The sequence below is a fragment of the Setaria italica genome, unplaced genomic scaffold (assembly GCF_000263155.2).
Source record: "Setaria italica strain Yugu1 unplaced genomic scaffold, Setaria_italica_v2.0 scaffold_11, whole genome shotgun sequence".
Classification (NCBI taxonomy): domain Eukaryota; kingdom Viridiplantae; phylum Streptophyta; class Magnoliopsida; order Poales; family Poaceae; genus Setaria; species Setaria italica.
The window spans coordinates 32,292-49,517 of record NW_014576735.1 but is presented as its reverse complement, the minus strand read 5'-3'; the positions used below and the strand labels follow the sequence as shown (position 1 = coordinate 49,517).

The 17,226-nt window shown below is 50.4% G+C and overlaps 3 protein-coding genes across 3 annotated transcripts; 2 read left to right on the top strand and 1 right to left on the bottom strand.

Moving 5' to 3' along the window:
• The first annotated feature begins 1,975 nt into the window (after positions 1–1,975).
• Positions 1,976–5,062, top strand: LOC101786999. The gene is made up of 2 exons (XM_022823618.1): positions 1,976–2,116; positions 2,306–5,062. Exon 2 carries the CDS (start codon positions 2,361–2,363, stop codon positions 4,884–4,886), a length of 2,526 nt encoding a protein of 841 aa, XP_022679353.1. The 5' UTR covers positions 1,976–2,116; positions 2,306–2,360; the 3' UTR covers positions 4,887–5,062.
• A 2,318-nt stretch (positions 5,063–7,380) lies between these two features.
• On the top strand, positions 7,381–9,938 carry LOC101752865. Its single transcript, XM_004987202.3, has one exon. It carries the CDS (start codon positions 7,539–7,541, stop codon positions 9,807–9,809), a length of 2,271 nt encoding a protein of 756 aa, XP_004987259.1. The 5' UTR covers positions 7,381–7,538; the 3' UTR covers positions 9,810–9,938.
• A 3,002-nt stretch (positions 9,939–12,940) lies between these two features.
• On the bottom strand, positions 12,941–16,553 carry LOC105913644. Its single transcript, XM_012843171.2, has 3 exons — positions 16,188–16,553; positions 13,557–15,620; positions 12,941–13,383 (listed from the first exon to the last, which is right to left on the bottom strand). The coding sequence occupies exons 2-3, from the start codon at positions 14,602–14,604 to the stop codon at positions 13,355–13,357; spliced, it is 1,077 nt and encodes a 358-aa protein (XP_012698625.1). The 5' UTR covers positions 14,605–15,620; positions 16,188–16,553; the 3' UTR covers positions 12,941–13,354.
• Positions 16,554–17,226: the final 673 nt, after the last annotated feature.

Sequence of the window (17,226 nt, the reverse complement as noted above, 5' to 3'; positions counted from 1 at the left end):
AACCTACGCCGATTGTATTCACACCCGGACGATGTCATCTCACCTACATATGAAGTGACAAAAAATTAATACACAAATAAACTTTAGACACGTAATCCATCAACTTTACCATACCAACTATAGACATCAATTGCATGAATGTCTACCTAAATCGAAGAATTCAACAAGTTCAACATGTTGTTTTTCAACTATAAGAAAATGAATTGAAATACTTAATCTAATTTTCCTAATTAAGTATATACACATAAATTGGTTTTTGAAGTTTACTATCCATGTATCAACGGAGGATGAAGTTTCTAACCTTTAGAATACTTGAATGATTGCAATCCCCAAAAAATGGTCACAAATCCGGCAGCACCTCCCCTATGGCGCTATGGATAGGGTGAAGCTTGAGCTGTGGAAATAGTAGTAAAAATATTGAATAGCTAGATAATATAGAAAAATTCTTGAATGAGCGATAGATGAACATTATTTCCTACAATTTGATAACATAACATATAAATGAAAAATTTTCCCATTGTAGATTATTCTAAAAATGAGTAATTAAGTACCTCTATTTGAAAAAGTACTAAACTATGAAATTATTCCTCTAACCTCATATCAATTTCTTTGACTAGTAGGAATCATGGGATCCAAAATTTTGTACCGGTACTAATTCTCACCCTTTAATACCGGTTGTTTCCCCCAACCGGTACTAGAGTGCGCGTGGAGCATTAGTAACGGTTGGGTGCTACAACCGGTACTAATTCTCACCCTTTAGTACCGGTTGTTTCCCCCAACCGGTACTTTAGGTCCTCTTGGCGCGCCCCAGGCAGTATCCTTTGGAATCGTACTAATGCTAATATTAGTACCGGTTCAAAATGCAACCGGTACCAAAGCTAGGGATGAGAGGTCAGTTTTCTAGTACTGAGAGGAATGGCATATATACTGAAACTCTGCTCTAATAAGAAATAAAACACATGTAGTGATTTTTGGTGGGTGAAAATTCTTTATATACGAAGGGATTTGTCCGGTGCATGCATCATGCATGCACACGTTACGTTTGCAGGCATTGCAAGCTATCGTAAAGAGGCTGCAGAGCGTCGGCAACACGGCCCAGAAAAAACAAAACGCAATCGAACGAACCTAGCTAAAGGGAAAAGAGCAAAAGGGAGTATGCCTTGCTCTGGTTGCAAGTTGTTAGCCTGACGATGGTGCGTGCGTACCGGTGCTCTCCATCTAAAGTTGAGGGGTTTTTTTGCCGATATAAAAAATTCTTAATACCCAGTCAAATCATATATGTTAGCCTGATGATTGGAAGGCAAACAAGAGATGAGGCCATTTTAAGATTAGACGCTCATGGGAAATAAGAATAAAGTAGGTGTTGAACCAGCAATGTTTGTCTGATCATGCGAGAAGAGTCATTTACATTCATACTTGGAGGCAACTAGGTATGTACTCCCTCCGTTCCAAATTATAAGTCATTCCAATTTTTTTGGAGAGTCAAACCATTTTATGTTTGACCAAAATTATAGAGAGGATCATAAAGGTTTATGGCACCAAATAGATATACTATGAAAATATATTTAATGAAGAAATTAATAGTACTTATCTAGTATCATGAATATTAGTATTTTATTGTATAGATTTGATCAAACTTGAGATGTTTTGACTCTCAAAAAAAATTGGAATGACTTATAATTTGGAACGGAGGGAGTAGTAGATATACATATGCAGTCTTGCTTGTTTATTTTCCTCTTGTGTTTTTTTTTTGCATATATATAGTTATACCTTGTACCTGCTGCATGCCTCAATTTGCTTGTGATGCACACCGATGATCTAATAATATTCTTTTTGTCTGCTCATGCATGCGACTGGTCCTATAGTAACTACTTTCGCTTTCCTCTTTTACTTTTTTGGGAGAGTGCAAAAGAAGGAAATAAAAGGTGTATTCCGTCTGTCGTTGGAGTATGACTTGCATTGGCCGGTAGTCGCAGCAGCAGCATATAGCTACAAGCAAAGCTCACCGCCACATTGCATCTATCTCTGCTACTCGATCAAGTACTGGAGTTTCTATCGTCAGTTCCGCCGCCCTAGACCATCGAGCTCAATTTCGGAGCAGTGCAGCGCAGTGCAGGTGCGTGTTTTATTTTAGTTATTTACTAGCAATTTGATTTATCCAAAATGCAAAAGTGTACGAATGATGGCTGATCCAATCATCAAAGAAACGATGCATCTATTATAATAAGCTTGATAGGTTCATCTTTCTCACTTGATCGGTTCATCCAGTAATGGCAAATGAGTAATGAAGAATGCGTGTGCCCAGGTAATCGGTCAACTGCTAGCCGCAGCACGGTCGTCGTCCGTCGCCGGCGGCGAAGATGGGGTTCAACCCTCCGGTGCCGCAGCAGGACAGCAACTGGGAGATCCGGGCGGCGGTGCAGGTGAGCCTCCTCCTCCAGATCCTCCTCATCTTCGTCGGCCCCGTCCGCAAGCGCTCCTCCCACCCCTTCCCGCGCTTCACCGTCTGGTCCTGCTACCTCCTCGCCGACTGGGTCGCCGACCTCGCCCTCGGCCTCCTCCTCAACAACATGGGCAACATCGGCGGCGGCGGCAGCGGCAGCTCGTCGTCCAGCTTCGGCCTCAAGCGCGGCGGCGGCGGCGCGAACGCCGGCGCCAACGCCGGCAACGCCGACAGCGGCAGCAGCAGCCCCATTATCTTCGCCTTCTGGACGCCGTTCCTGCTGCTCCACCTGGGCGGGCCCGACACCATCACCGCCTACTCCCTCGAGGACAACGAGCTGTGGCTCCGCCACCTCATCGGCCTCCTCTTCGAGCTCTTCTCCGCCTCCGTCATCTTCTTCTGCTCCCTGCGCGGCAACCCCATGATCCACGCCACCGTCCTCATGTTCGTCGCCGGCATCATCAAGTACGCCGAGCGAACCTACTCGCTCTACTCCGGCAGCGTCGACGGTTTCCGCACCAAGATCCTCGACCCGCCGGAGCCCGGCCCCAACTACGCCAAGCTCATGACCGAGTTCGACTCCAAGTACAAGGCTGGCCTGGCCGTCGAGATCACCATTGCCGACGGCGAGGCCAGCAAGGCGCAGAATGAGATGGAAGAGAAAGAAACCGAGCGCCTCGTGCAGAAAGTCAACAAGAGCGTGGAGGCGCGCGCGTACGAGTTCTTCGTCATCTTCCGCCGCCTCTTCGTCAACCTCATCCTAAGCTTCAAGGAGCGCCGCCTCAGCCAGGCCTTCTTCCTGCAGCGCGAGAACCTCACGTCCAGCGAGGCGTTCGAGGTCATCGAGGTGGAGCTCAACTTCATCTACGACATGGTCTACACCAAGGCGCCCGTCGCCCACACCGCCCACGGCTGGGTCCTGCGCTGCGTCTGCTCCGGCTGCCTCGCCGCCGCGCTCGCCATCTTCCTCCTCCTCGACAAGAGCCGCCACAACATCAGCCGCGTCGACACCGGCATCACCTACGCGCTGCTGCTCGGCGGACTGGCGCTCGACGCGGTGGCGCTGCTCATGCTCCTGTTCTCCAACCGCGCCACCGTCTTCCTCGAGCAGTCGCAGCGGCTGAGGTGGCTGGTGCGGCTGACCCGGGCGGCCAAGCGGTCACGGCGGACGCGGCGCTGGTCGGGGAAGACCTCGCAGCTCAACCTCATCGGCTACTGCCTGGGCAAGCCGGAGCATAACAGCAGGAGAGGCCGTTGCCGCTGGTGGCTCAAGGTCGCCGACAAGGTCGGCCTCCAGGACATTGTCGACCTTGTCGACGACCTCATCTTCATCAAACGCGTGCCGCTTATGAAGGAGGGATCCAGCAGCAGCAGCAGCCTCCTCGACTTCATCTTCAAGGGCCTCAAGGGCGCGGCAGAGAATATAAAAAAGAAGGAGGACATCATGGAGGTGTGCGGCCGCCGAGGCAAGGGTGTCGTCGGGCGCCTTAAGGAGAAGATCCAGGAGGCGCTCAAGACACACTACGAGGAGCAGATGAAGAAGGCGGTCGAGGACAAGGACGAACGCCTCGTCCTCGAGGAGCAGATCAAGGAGGCGCTCAAGGACGACAAGGACAAGGGCTTCGAGGAGCAGATCATCAAGGCGCTCAAGATAGATAACAAGGACGGACACCTCGTCGTCCTCGAGGAGCAGATCAAGGAGGCACTGATCAAGATGAAGAACAAGGACGACGACGAACGCCTGGAGACGACGAAGCAGATCAAGGAGGCGCTCAGCAACCATAGCAGGGACAAAAAGTTCAAACTCATCCTGGACAGCGTGGTCGAGAGTGACTTCGACGAGTCCCTCCTGCTGTGGCACGTCGCCACCGACCTATGTGGGTGCCACCTCAAGGATGAGCAGAGGGTGCCGACGCAGGCCGAAGCGCAGTGGCGGCCCATCGGCGAGACCCTGTCGGAGTACATGCTGTACCTGCTCATTAAGCAGCCGGAGATGCTGTCGGCCACGGCGGGCATCGGGCTGCTCCGCTACCGGGACACCTGCGCCGAGGCGCAGCGCTTCTTTGCCTCCATGGACGCGTGGGTCGGCGCCCACGAGGACGCCCGGGTAATGCTGCTGCGGGTGAACACGTCAGAGAAGCCGTCGACGGTGAAGGGCGACCGGAGCAAGTCGGTGCTGTTCGACGCTGTCATCCTGGCTAAGGTGCTCAGGGAGCTCGACGACGACGACATGTGGGAGGTGGTGACGGGGGTGTGGGGGGAGATGCTGACGTACGCGGCGGGCAAGTGCCGCGGGAGCACGCACGTGCGGCAGCTCAGCCGCGGCGGCGAGCTCATCACCCTCGTCTGGTTCCTCATGGCGCACATGGGCCTCGGCGACATGTACCAGATCCAGGAGGGGGACGCCCAAGGCCAAGCTCATCGTAAACGACCAGTAGAGTAGCTCGCCGCCGACCAGTAGAGTGTCCTATTTCCCTCTATCTCAATCCTTCTCGTTCGTCCTATTTTAGTTTTATCCTATAAATTTGCGTTATCTTGTAACGTGCTTTTGATGATCACTTGCTTGTAATTCAACTGCCCTGTCTGAAAAAATATCTACTAAGGTTTGTTGTTTTGTTAGTTTTCTTAAATTAATTAGCGTTGATGATACTATTGGAAAAATTGAATCTAAAGTGGATCTAGTACTTGCCCAACTGATACTAGATGGTGTTAAAAAATAAAAGAAAAAGAAAAATCCCCCTACCCCACCCCTGCCCCGCCAGCCCCGCCCGCCTCTCCACCCCACCCCCTCCCGCCGCTGCCTCCGGCCGCCTCCTCCACTCTGCACCAGAAGAGAGGAGAGAAGGAGAGGAGATATCATCCCGATCTAAGACTGTTTAGTATGTTTGATTTCTCAATTATAGCTTGATGTATTTATTTCAATATGCTCATGAGATTCATTAAGGATTTTATATGACCCACGACACTGTCATTTCTGGGTTACAAAATTATCATGCATAATATTTCTACACAATGTATTACTTACTATGCATTTGCTCTATAATTAATTTCAGTACAATGTATTTCTACATTTGTTTATGCTGGTATTTGCATATGTGGTAGTTGCGAGCTAAAGAGATTGCGTTGCATGCATGTTCCAAGCGTACAATGCAATATATTTCGGTCATGTTGTATGCGTGCCTTGCTCCCATTGCAATATGCAAGCACCGGATCGGAGATTGATGCCCCTGCTGTCTTGGATACCCGGTCCCTGTCGTCGTGTCTCTTACTACATAACAGTACTCCTACCATCTATGCTGTTCTCGATCACACCTTTTTCTTCTTCTTCTTGTGCAAGACGGACATGCATGGAAAGAAAAAGAGAGCTACTCTATCTGTTCCGATCCGACGAGTGTTGATCAGTAGGAGTGTTGGACAAGAAACTAGCTCGCTTGATGATGCACTCACGTAACATATATTATTCCAATATGCAGCAACCTTACACACACGCTGCATGCAGCCACCACATATCCTGAACATTTCGGCTCGGCGAGCCACTACTAGGGAAATAGTTGGTCGGGAACCATAGTACCGACTGTGCAGTCGGTACTACTAGTTCAGTATTAAAGGGGGTCCTTTAGTATCGGGTCAAATAGCCGGTACTAAAGGTTATTAAAAAGTAAAAAAATATGAAATCCGGCCACCCGCCGCCTACGGCCCCACCACCCCTGCCACCGCCCTCCCGACGGACCTCGTCGCCCCCGCCCTCCCGCCTCCCACCCCGCTGAAAGTGCATTTGGCCTCCTAAGTGGGTTTTGGTGTTGATGATATGCATGATTAAGGTACTAATGATTTTTATCAAGTAATTGACAGGTTTAAATTCTAATAAGTGCAAAGGTGTAAGAAAACAACCCCAATTTTAGTGAAGAACGGTGTTTGAGTTTAAAAGAAGATCTTTTTATAATTTCTATTTTTGAAATTGAGTATAGAAATACCGTACTATAAAGGGGGATGCGGATGGATAGCTTGAAGATGTCAAAGTGTTTGTTTGAGATGCTAACCATCCATGAGAGACACCACTCATGCACTTGAACGTTTATTTTTCTTACAGCTTCTGTGAGTGTTGAAAGTTCCGACACCAGCAGGAAGTTTTCAAAAGCTTCTGCCCGAGGGTGCTCAGCCGATTTAATTTAATAGTATCGGAAGTTTCGACCCTTAGTCAAAAGTTTTGATAATTGGTATCGGAAGTTACAGGGTGCTCAGCCATTTTAGTCTAACTGTGTCGGAAGTTACAATAAGCACCTAACAGCACCGTAACGGCTAGTTTTTGGGGTTCTGGTATTTATACCCCCTCAGCCCCCTCCTTCATTGCTGCTGACCTAACTCGAATAAAAACACCCTCTAGAGCATTCAATACTCATCACCACTCTCTCTTTGAGCTAAATCTTTAGAGTTTGAGTTAGGGATTGGGTGAGAGAAAGATTGAAGGTGTGGGACTTGGGAATTTGAGTGTGAGGTTCAACAAGTTTATCTTCAGCTTTCGATTCGCGTTTGTTACTTTTGAAGCTTGCTTCCAGACGGTTAGGTGTCGCCTGTTTGATCGTCCTCTTTGTACGGTGCCCCCAGGAAGTTTGTATCACCCATCCTCTTTGTGAGGATTCATACTAAGTAACTCAATCCTTCCTCGCGAGGATTGATGTCCCAAGCGTACAATGGTGTGTCGTCGTCATATATATATTTCGTTCATGTTGTATGCGTGCCTTTGCTCCCATTGCAATGCAAGCACCGGATCGGAGATTGATGCCCCTGCTGTCTTGATACCCGGCCCCTGTCGTGTCTCTTACTACATAACAGTACTCCTACCATCTATGCTGTTCTCGATCACATCTTTTTTCTTCTTCTTCTTCTGCAAGACAGACGTGCATGGAAAGAAAAGGAGAGCTACTCTATACGTTCCGATCCGACGAGTATTGATCAGTAAGTGTTGGACAAGAAACTAGCTGGCTTGATGATGCACTCACGTAACATATATTATTCCATCATGCAGCAGCCTTACATACACCCGCTGCATGCAGCCACCACATATCCATGAACATTTCGGCTCAGCGAGGCGACCATGGGTTTCAACCCGCCGGTGCCGCAGCAGGACAGCAGCTGGGAGATCCGGGTGGCCGTGCTGCTCAGCCTCCTCCTCCAGGTCCTCCTCATCTTCCTCGGCCCCGCGCGCAAGCGCTCCTCCGCCCCGTTGGCAAGCTTCGCCGTCTGGTCCTGCTACCTCCTCGCCGACTGGGTCGCCGACCTCGCCCTCGGCCTCCTCCTCAACAGCATGGGCAACATCGGCGGCTCGTCGTCGTCCAGCTTTGGCAACGATGACAGCGGCTGCAGCAGCAGCCCCATCATCTTCGCCTTCTGGACGCCGTTCCTGTTGCTTCACCTGGGAGGGCCGGACACCATCACCGCCTACTCCGTGGAGGACAATGAGCTCTGGAACCGCCACCTCGTTGGCCTCCTCTTTGAGCTCTTCTCCGCCGCCGTCATCATCTTGTGCTCCCTGCACGGCAACCCCCTTATCCCGGCCACATTCCTCATCCTCCTCGCCGGTGTAGTCAAGTACGGCGAGCGCACCTACTCCCTCTACTCATCAAGCGTCCAAAGCTTGCGTGGCAGCATGCTCGGTCCCCCAGACGCCGGCCCCAACTACGCCAAGTTCATGATGGAGGTAGACTCCAAGAGGAAGGCCGGCCTGGTCGTAGACGTCGCCATCGCCTATTCCGAGCAGGAGGCGTATCGACTGGCGATGACGCGAGAGTGGCACGCGGGGATTCTCGCAGTGAAGAGCGTGGAGGTGCAGGCGTACGACTTCTTCCTCAACTTCCGGCCCCTATTCATCGACATCATCCTCAGCTCCAAGCAGCGCAGGCTGAGCCAGGCCTTCTTCCTGCAGCGCACGGACCTCACGCCCAGCGAGGCGTTCGATGTTATCGAGGTGGAGCTCAACTTCATCTACGACATGGTCTACACCAAGGCGCCCGTCGCCCACACCGCCCACGGCTGGGTCCTGCGCTGCGTCTGCTCCGGCTGCCTCGCCGCCGCGCTCGCCATCTTCGTCCTCCTCGACAAGCGCCGCCACAACATCAGCCGCGTCGACACCGGCATCACCTACGCGCTGCTGCTCGGCGGACTGGCGCTCGACGCGGTGGCGCTGCTCATGCTCCTGTTCTCCAACCGCGTCACCGTCTTCCTCGAGCAGTCGCAGCGGCTGAGGTGGCTGGTGCGGCTGACCCGGGCGGCCAAGCGGTCACGGCGGACGCGGCGCTGGTCGGGGAAGACCTCGCAGCTCAACCTCATCGGCTACTGCCTGGGCAAGCCGGAGCATAACAGCAGGAGAGGCCGTTGCCGCTGGTGGCTCAAGGTCGCCGACAAGGTCGGCCTCGAGGAGATCGTTGACGACCTCATCTTCATCAAACGTGTGCCCCTTATGAAGGAGGGATCCAGCAGCCTCCTCGACTTCATCTTCGAGAGCCTCAAGGGCGCGGCCATGAATCTGCAAGAGAAGAAGGAAAAGAAGGAGGGCATCATGGAGGTGTGCGGCCGCCGAGGCAAGGATGTCATCGAGCGCCTCAAGTGGGAGATCAAGGAGGCGCTCAAGACACACTACGAGGAGCAGATGAAGAAGGCGGTCGAGGACAAGGACGAACGCCTCGTCCTCGAGGAGCAGATCAAGGACATCAAGGGGGCGCTCAAGAACGACGACGAAAAGTTGAACCTCTTGAGGGAGAGCGTGGAGAAGAAAGACTTCGACGAGTCCCTGCTCCTGTGGCACATCGCCACTGACCTGTGCCTCTTCAAGAAAAGCGCGTCGGAGCCCGCCGCACGGATGGAGGCCACCGTCCAGACCCTGTCGGAGTACATGCTCTACCTACTCATTAAGCAGCCGGACATGCTGTCAGCCACGGCGGGCATCGGGCTACGGCCGTACCGGGACACGTGCGCGGAGCTGCAGAGGTTCTTCGGCTCCATGGACGCATGGATAGAAAACCACCACAACGCGCGGGAAATGCTGCTGCAGGTGAACACATCAGAGAAGCCGTCGACGGTGAAAGGCTACCGGAGCAAGTCGGTGCTGTTCGACGCCGTCATCCTGGCCCAGACGCTCATGGCCCTCAACAACGACGTCGGGCTCATGTGGAAGGTGGTGTTGGGGGTGTGGCTGGAGATGCTGACGTTCGCGGCGGGCAAGTGCCGGGGGAGCACACACGTGCGGAAGCTCAACCATGGCGGCGAGCTTATCACACTCGTCTGGTTGCTCATGCAGCACATGGGCTTGAGCGACATGTACGAGATCCAGGAGGGCGACCCTAGTGTAAAGCTCAACGTTCGGTATTAACCATTAGTTACACTTGTACAGCTTGGAGTATATATCATACATGGCCTCCAAGAGCTGACAATGCAAGCATCAGCAAGAAGACGATCCTGTAATACAAATGTTTACCTCTTTATGACATAGTTATTAGGACCAGACCGGTCATCGAACCGGTGAGGGTGTCGGTGTCAAAAACAGAGGGCAGGACTTGCGTGTTGAACGTCGGGGACTTCCGATGATGTTGCGTGTTAAATCAAGTGGATGAAACAGCCCCATCCGTAGCAGTACATATATGCACCCATGGAACCTTCTAGGCGCAGGATCCTAACAGATCCTATTTACAAGGCAACTAACAATCAATCCTAGCGCCATGATAGGTTTCCATGTTACCAGATTACATGCATGTTTTACACGTTACAAACTTTACTTCAAAGAGCCTCCCTCAATCGCAACTTGGTCAAGTTGAGATTGATCTTGAAGTTCTCCATTAACTGAACCGGCAAAGCCTTGGTGAATCCATCCGCCATCTGATCTTTAGAAGATACAAAGTCGATCTCAAGTCACTTTTGCTTCACACGATCTCTCACAAAATGATAGTCCACCTCAATATGTTTTGTTCGAGCATGGAACACTGGGTTGCTTGTCAGATAGGTAGCTCCTAAATTATCACACCATAATCTGGCTGCTCTAGGTGCTTTAACCCCTATCTCATGTAATAATGTCTGTATCCACATTACCTCAGCTGTGGCATTGGCAATCGCTTTGTACTCTGCTTCTGTACTAGAGCGAGATACTGTGGGTTGTTTCCTTGCACTCCATGATACAAGATTTCCGCCTAGGAATACTGCAAAGCCTCCAGTGGACTTTCGGTCATCAACACAGCCAGCCCAGTCAGCATCAGAGAAAGCACTAACTAGAGTAGAAGCCGACCTGTGAATCTTCAAACCGAGCTTGGTACATTGTTTCACATATCTCAAAATTCGTTTCACCGCCTCCCAGTGTGTTGTAGTCGGAGCATGGAGAAATTGGCACACCTTGTTTACGGCAAATGCAATATCAGGTCTAGTGAGAGTCAAGTACTGTAATGCCCCAACGACACTTCTGTACCTTGTTGCATCACTTGGACCTAATGGAGTTCCTTCAAACAAAGATAACTTCTCACTGCTAGAGAGAGGTGTGGTTACCGGTTTACAATCTCCCATGCCGACTCTTTTTAACAAGTCTGACGCATACTTCTCCTGAGTGAGAACAATGCCATTACGCACTTTTGAGACCTCAATACCAAGAAAGTAATGTAGAGGACCGAGATCCTTAAGAGCAAATTCACCTTTAAGATCTTGAAGTAAGGCGGTTGTGTCTGCTTCACTTGAACTTGCAACAATGATGTCATCGACGTAGACAAGTATAAACATCGTGATGCCTCCCTTGCTAAAGTAAAATAGTGAAGTGTCAGCCTCGGACGCCTGGAATCCCAACTGAATTAGCTTGTCACTGAGGCGAGAATACCAAGCCCTCGAAGCCTGTTTGAGCCCATACAGTGCTTTGTCTAGCTTGCATACAAAATTTGGTTTCTCTGGGTCTTCAAAACCTGGAGGCTGATGCATATACACCTCTTCCTCTAAGAGACCATGTAAGAAGGCATTTTGTACATCCAACTGCCGAAGGGACCAGCCACATGAGACAGCTAGCGATAGGATAACACAGATGTCGCTGCCTTAATAACTGGAATAAACGTATCTTCATAGTCGATGCCATATCTCTGTTTGAATCCTTTAGCTACTAGCCTAGCTTTATACCTGTCCAAAGTCCCATCAGCCTTCCTTTTAATCTTGTAAACCCATTTGCACCCAATTACATTTCTTCCTTTCTGCGGTGGAACCAAATGCCATGTCTGGTTCCTCGTTAGTGCTGCATACTCAGAGTTCATGGCCTCTTTCCAATTCTTGTTTGCTAATGCCTCATCAAGATCAGAAGGTTCACCAGTGGAAGTTAGTAATCCATAACGAATGGTTCCATCGGTGTATACCTTTTGTTTTCTGATGCCCCGTTGAAGACGCGTTGTAGGGCGGTGCACAGCATCTGGCGGCACGGCATATCCTGGCGAGGAGATCTCCCCTGGAAGCTGAGCCCCCGACGCACCTGTCGCGTCCGTGGATGACGCAGGACCCTGGACGCCTGCGCTGTCGGCGTCGTCATGTGGCGAGGCTGTGGCACCCGCAGATTCGGCGAGCGACCCACCATCAAGGCCCACACACGAGAGCAAAGGAGGCGTGGCGCCCCCAGGTTCGCCAGACGGAGAAAACGCGTGGCCAGGCAAGGGCTCGTGAATCTCACGCCGCGACCCCGAGGGGGATGTTGGCGCAGACGCAGAACTGGGCGCAGAGTGTGTTGCACCATTTGTCTCCACCGAATCCTCCTGGAACTCCGTGCGGCCGGTAGAGGTATCATTTGATGCTGGATTTTCTTGATATCCAGAGTTCCTGCACTCAAAATTTTTATCAATGCTAACTGGCACATTAGTGGATTGATCAGCTATGTCACTAGCCCCAGGATTAGCCGTTGTTTCGGACGGAAGCAGGAGAATTTCTGGCCTTAGCCGTGCGCCTGCATTAGGGTGCAACTTTGCAAAGGGAAACACTTTTTCATCAAATGTTACATCACGAGAAATGTATACCCGTCCAGAAGATACATCTAGACACTTAAATCCTTTGTGAAGGACACTATAGCCAAGGAAGACACATTGTTTGGATCGGAATTGAAGCTTGTGTGTGTTGTATGGTCGGAGATTTGGCCAACAAGCACACCCAAATGCACGGAGGGCTGAGTAATTTGGTTTTTGATGAAATAGTCGCTCTAGAGGTGTGGAGGAGGCAATGACTTTGCTTGGCAGGCGATTAATTAAGTATGTTGCGGCTATGAAGGCTTCATCCCAAAACTTCAGAGGCATAGATGCATGGGAGAGAAGGGAAAGCCCGACCTCAACGATATGTCGATGTTTTCGCTCCGCAGCACCATTCTGTTGATGTGCGTGCGGGCATGAGACTAAATGCGAAATACCAATCTTGGTAAAAAAAGAATTAAGTCGCTGATATTCACCACCCCAATCCGTTTGGACAACCTTGATCTTTCGATCAAATAACCTCTCAACAAGGTTCTGAAAATCATGAAATTTCTGGAATACTTCAGACTTAAACTTTATAAGATAAATCCATGTAAACTTGCTGTAATCATCAATAAAACTCACATAATATTGTTTGTGACCAACAGACTCAAGAGCAGGGCCCCACACATCAGAGAAAACCAAATCTAAAGGTGCACTAGACTCACTGGTGGATATGGGATATGGTAACTGATGTGCTTTGGCTTGTTGGCACGCATTGCACACATACTCATGACTAGAATCAGAGGTACATGGCAACTCATTATTACTGACAATCTGACGAACTACGGGAGATGCAGGATGACCCAGACGCTCATGCCACCGGGACAGAGATGGTTTGGACGCGGTGAAGGCCTGCTTTATTGCTGAAGTGGAAGGAAGTGGATACAGTCCGCGCCGACACGGACCCTTAAGCAGAATTTTCTTGGTGTCCAGATCCTTTACCAAAAAATAATTTGGATGAAATTCCATGAATGCTGAGTTGTCAGATGTGAAACAATGAACTGATATAAGATTTTTGTGTGCCTCAGGAACATGCAGAACATTATTCAAACGAAGATTACGGCTAGGGGTAGTAATCATAGACTGACCAATGTGACTAATTGCCATACCTGCACCGCTCGCAGTGTGGATCTGATCTCCTCCATTGTACTTCTCACGAACCGCCAGCTTCTCAAGTTCGCTGGTGATGTGATCAGAGGCACCAGTGTCTGTGTACCAGTTGTTGTCGATGTTGTAGGAGCTTGAAGCCGCCGCCCCTATCTTCTCATCTGTGTAGCTTTCATCAAATCGGTACCAGCAACGAAGGGCAGTGTGCCCCTCCTTGTCGCACACTTGGCAGATTGGCTTGTCACGTTTCTTGTTGTTGTTGAAGCTGCCGCGTTGCTGACTGTTGGTGCTGAATCCTTGGCCGCGACCACGGCCTCCAGTGCTGGGAGGACCGCAACCACGCCCACGTGTGGAGTCACGGCCACGGTTTGAACCGCGCCCGCCTCCGCGCCCGGCCAGATTGGCCGACGTCTGTTCACCGCCATGGACCAGACCCATCCTGGTCTCGAAGTTGAGGAGCTGTGCATACAGCTCATCAAGCGTCACCGATTCCACCCTCGTAACGAGAGAGGTAACCAGCGACTCATACTCCGCGGACAATCCGGTGAGAATGTACTCAACCAGCTCGTCGGTGATAGATCGCCCCGCCGCCGTCATCTCATCACTGAAACCTTTCATCTTAGTGAAATATTCAGTAGCGGAAAGATTACCTTTCTTGGTATTAGCGAGCGCGATGCGCAGATTCACTGTGCGAGCGCGGGTCTGTGAGGCGAACATCGCCTCAATCTTTGCCCATGCAGCCTGTGCCGTCTTGGACTTGGCGATGTGGCTGAGGATGTCCCTGGAAACGCTGGCAAAGAGGAAGCTGAGAATCTGCTGATCCCGGGCCTCCCACTCCTCGAACGCCGGGTTCAGGACTTGCTTGCCTTCCTTGTCCGCAATCTCCTTCTCTGGTGCCACCATGGATCCAGTGAGGTGCCCATAAACGCGAGCACCTTTGACAGCCGAGAGGACTTGAGCCTCCCAGATGGGGTAGTTGGTCCTGGTGAGTTTTTCGGTGATGGCCGTGGCCGAGAGAGGGTTGGACAGGAGGGCTGAAGAGGACGACATTGCGGCAAGGTGTATCTAGATGGAATTGGCTCTGATTACCATGTCAAAAACAGAGGGCAGGACTTGCGTGTTGAACGTCGGGGACTTCCGACGATGTTGCGTGTTAAATCAGGTGGATGAAACAGCCCCATCCGTAGCAGTACATATATGCACCCATGGAACCTTCTAGGCGCAGGATCCTAACAGATCCTATTTACAAGGCAACTAACAATCAATCCTAGCGCCATGATAGGTTTTCATGTTACCAGATTACATGCATGTTTTACACGTTACAAACTTTACTTCTAACAGTCAGTTCAATGGTTCATTGGTCCAACCGTTATGAACCAGTCGAACCGCCGGTCCAATAATTTTGAACCATTGAGATGAACCGGCCATAAATATTTTGAACCGGTCTAATATACTAGTGATAATTGACAATATATATTATACAGGGCCATCTTCATAAATTTGAGGCCCGTGTGCAAAATGTAATATGGAGCCCTCAAATAAAAAAAATCATATATCTAATATAACTAAGCTAGAATCATAGTTTCTAATTCTTATAGACATAGAAAAGTAATTTGAATTAAATCGAGCACACATATACATGTACAAGGAATAGCATTTTTGTTTAAATTCAATTCAGGAACACAGGAACCAAAGATCGCATTCAGAAACTGACCTCACGTTGGGTTGCTGTCCGTTGGGGCTGGGGTCTCGCGGCTTCCCGTCCAGTGGCCACAACCACAAGAAGATCCCCGTGACGCCGTCCTGCAGTATGCTTGCTTTACTCTGAGTGCTGCCTGCCGCGGTGCGTCTTTCCTGCGATCCTGCGAACGGCCGACGGGAACACGGAACACGGTCGCTATTCGTCGATCCGATCGATCTTGATTCTCGAGTTTGTGATGGGAAAAGAAGAAGGGGCTGCGACGATTCAGTTGTCGCGGCCGCGCAGCGGATGTGTCGGACACGGAACAGAACTCGAGAGTTGCCGAATTTGTGCTCCAAACGATCGAGGGTTAATACCGACGGCCCTGATATTATAATAACATAGTTGATCATGGGAAAATATATACTCTTAATAAGAGCAGTTAGATAACAATTGTACTTGCAATCCAAGTTCAAGTATTCAGAAATATTATCATGAAAGTTTGCAGGCGCATACCATTCATCATTTAATGCATATCTCATGGACATGTCAGATATGCATTTCTCATGGACATGTTGAACATTGATTTCCTACTCAGTAAGTCACTATCCTACATTCCTAGGGTCTGTTCGCTTCAGCTTATAAGCTGGCTGAAAAGCTGAAACAGCTGATTTGTTGTGAGAGGAAAACACTGTTTGGTGGCTGATAAGCCGGTTGAATAAGCTGAAGCGAACAGACCCTAGCTACTCCGCGCTTCAGTAGCAGTCTGAACTCTAGCCACTATACTTATTGAGATTGAGACACACAAGTTCGATTTTTTAAAGTCTGTGAAGTCTGAAAGTCTTTTAAGAAGCAAAGTAAATTGGCGCTGCCCATGTATCGCTTCTGGGAGTACAAGTACAGACTGAGTGATTGGAATTGGAGTGTACAACTCTAGAACCAGGATACTGACCGCCGTTAGCCTTGTCGTCGTCGTGTTGGCTTTTGCTTGCTCACGGAACGCCGAGCAAGAAGCAGCATCGGCGACGAGGACGAGCCGATGAGGTGGCGGAGGACTGGACTACTCAGTGCTCACTGGAGAAGGCGTGGAGGTGGAGCACCCCGCCGGCCACAGCTGCCTGCTGAACCCCGCGGCTGCTGGCCCCGGCAGTCGCCGCCGCTTGCCGCCCACCGCAGCACACCGGCAGCCGCCGCCCGCCGGTTAAGACCGAGCAGGGGACGAGCCAACTTGGTGAAGCGGCAGCCTCCAGGCTCCGGCGACGGTCGCCGCTGACAGCGCATCCAGAAGCAGATGCGCCGGCGACGCTTTTCGCGTGTAGCAGATGTAAAACCGTGAAAAGAACTCAAGCTTTCCACTTGTATCCCTAGGTGGATAAGGTTGCACAGAAGGGAGCAAGGGGTAAAATTGGTAAAAGTCAAAACCAGTCCGGTTTGCATGGAACCAGCCGGTCCAACGGTTTCAAAAAAACCAGCCGGTTCATCAGTTTTACCGGTTCGATTGCTTGACAGTCTTTTAAGCGAACCGGATTGCTGGAGGTCTTGTTCGGTCTTTTACCGGTCGAACTGCTAGTCCAATTGCGCCTTTATATTTTGGTTCGTCAAACTAATCCGTGTGCAAAACTAGTGGAAAATCAGCGCCTACACGTGTGTTATGTTTAAAAACTGAAAAAAGTGTGCTCTGTCCAATGAAAATGTGTGTATAACCATATCTGCAATTTTGAGATTGAAGAACCGCATGAACGAATCTGGAAAGCTAAGCTACCGCTGAAATTAAAATGTCCTTGCGTCTCTCCTCTCCCCTTATCTCTTCTCTCTTCTCTCTGACGTGTACCTTATCTCTTTCTCTCACACTTCTCTCTTCTCTCATGCTTCTCAGGCTGGGGGAGGCGAGGCGCAACGCACGCAGGCGGCAGATGGCGGCGCGAGGGTGGGTGGGTGGCGGTGGTGGTAGGAGCGGCAGGTTGCGCATGGCGAGCGTTATCGTCGTTTAG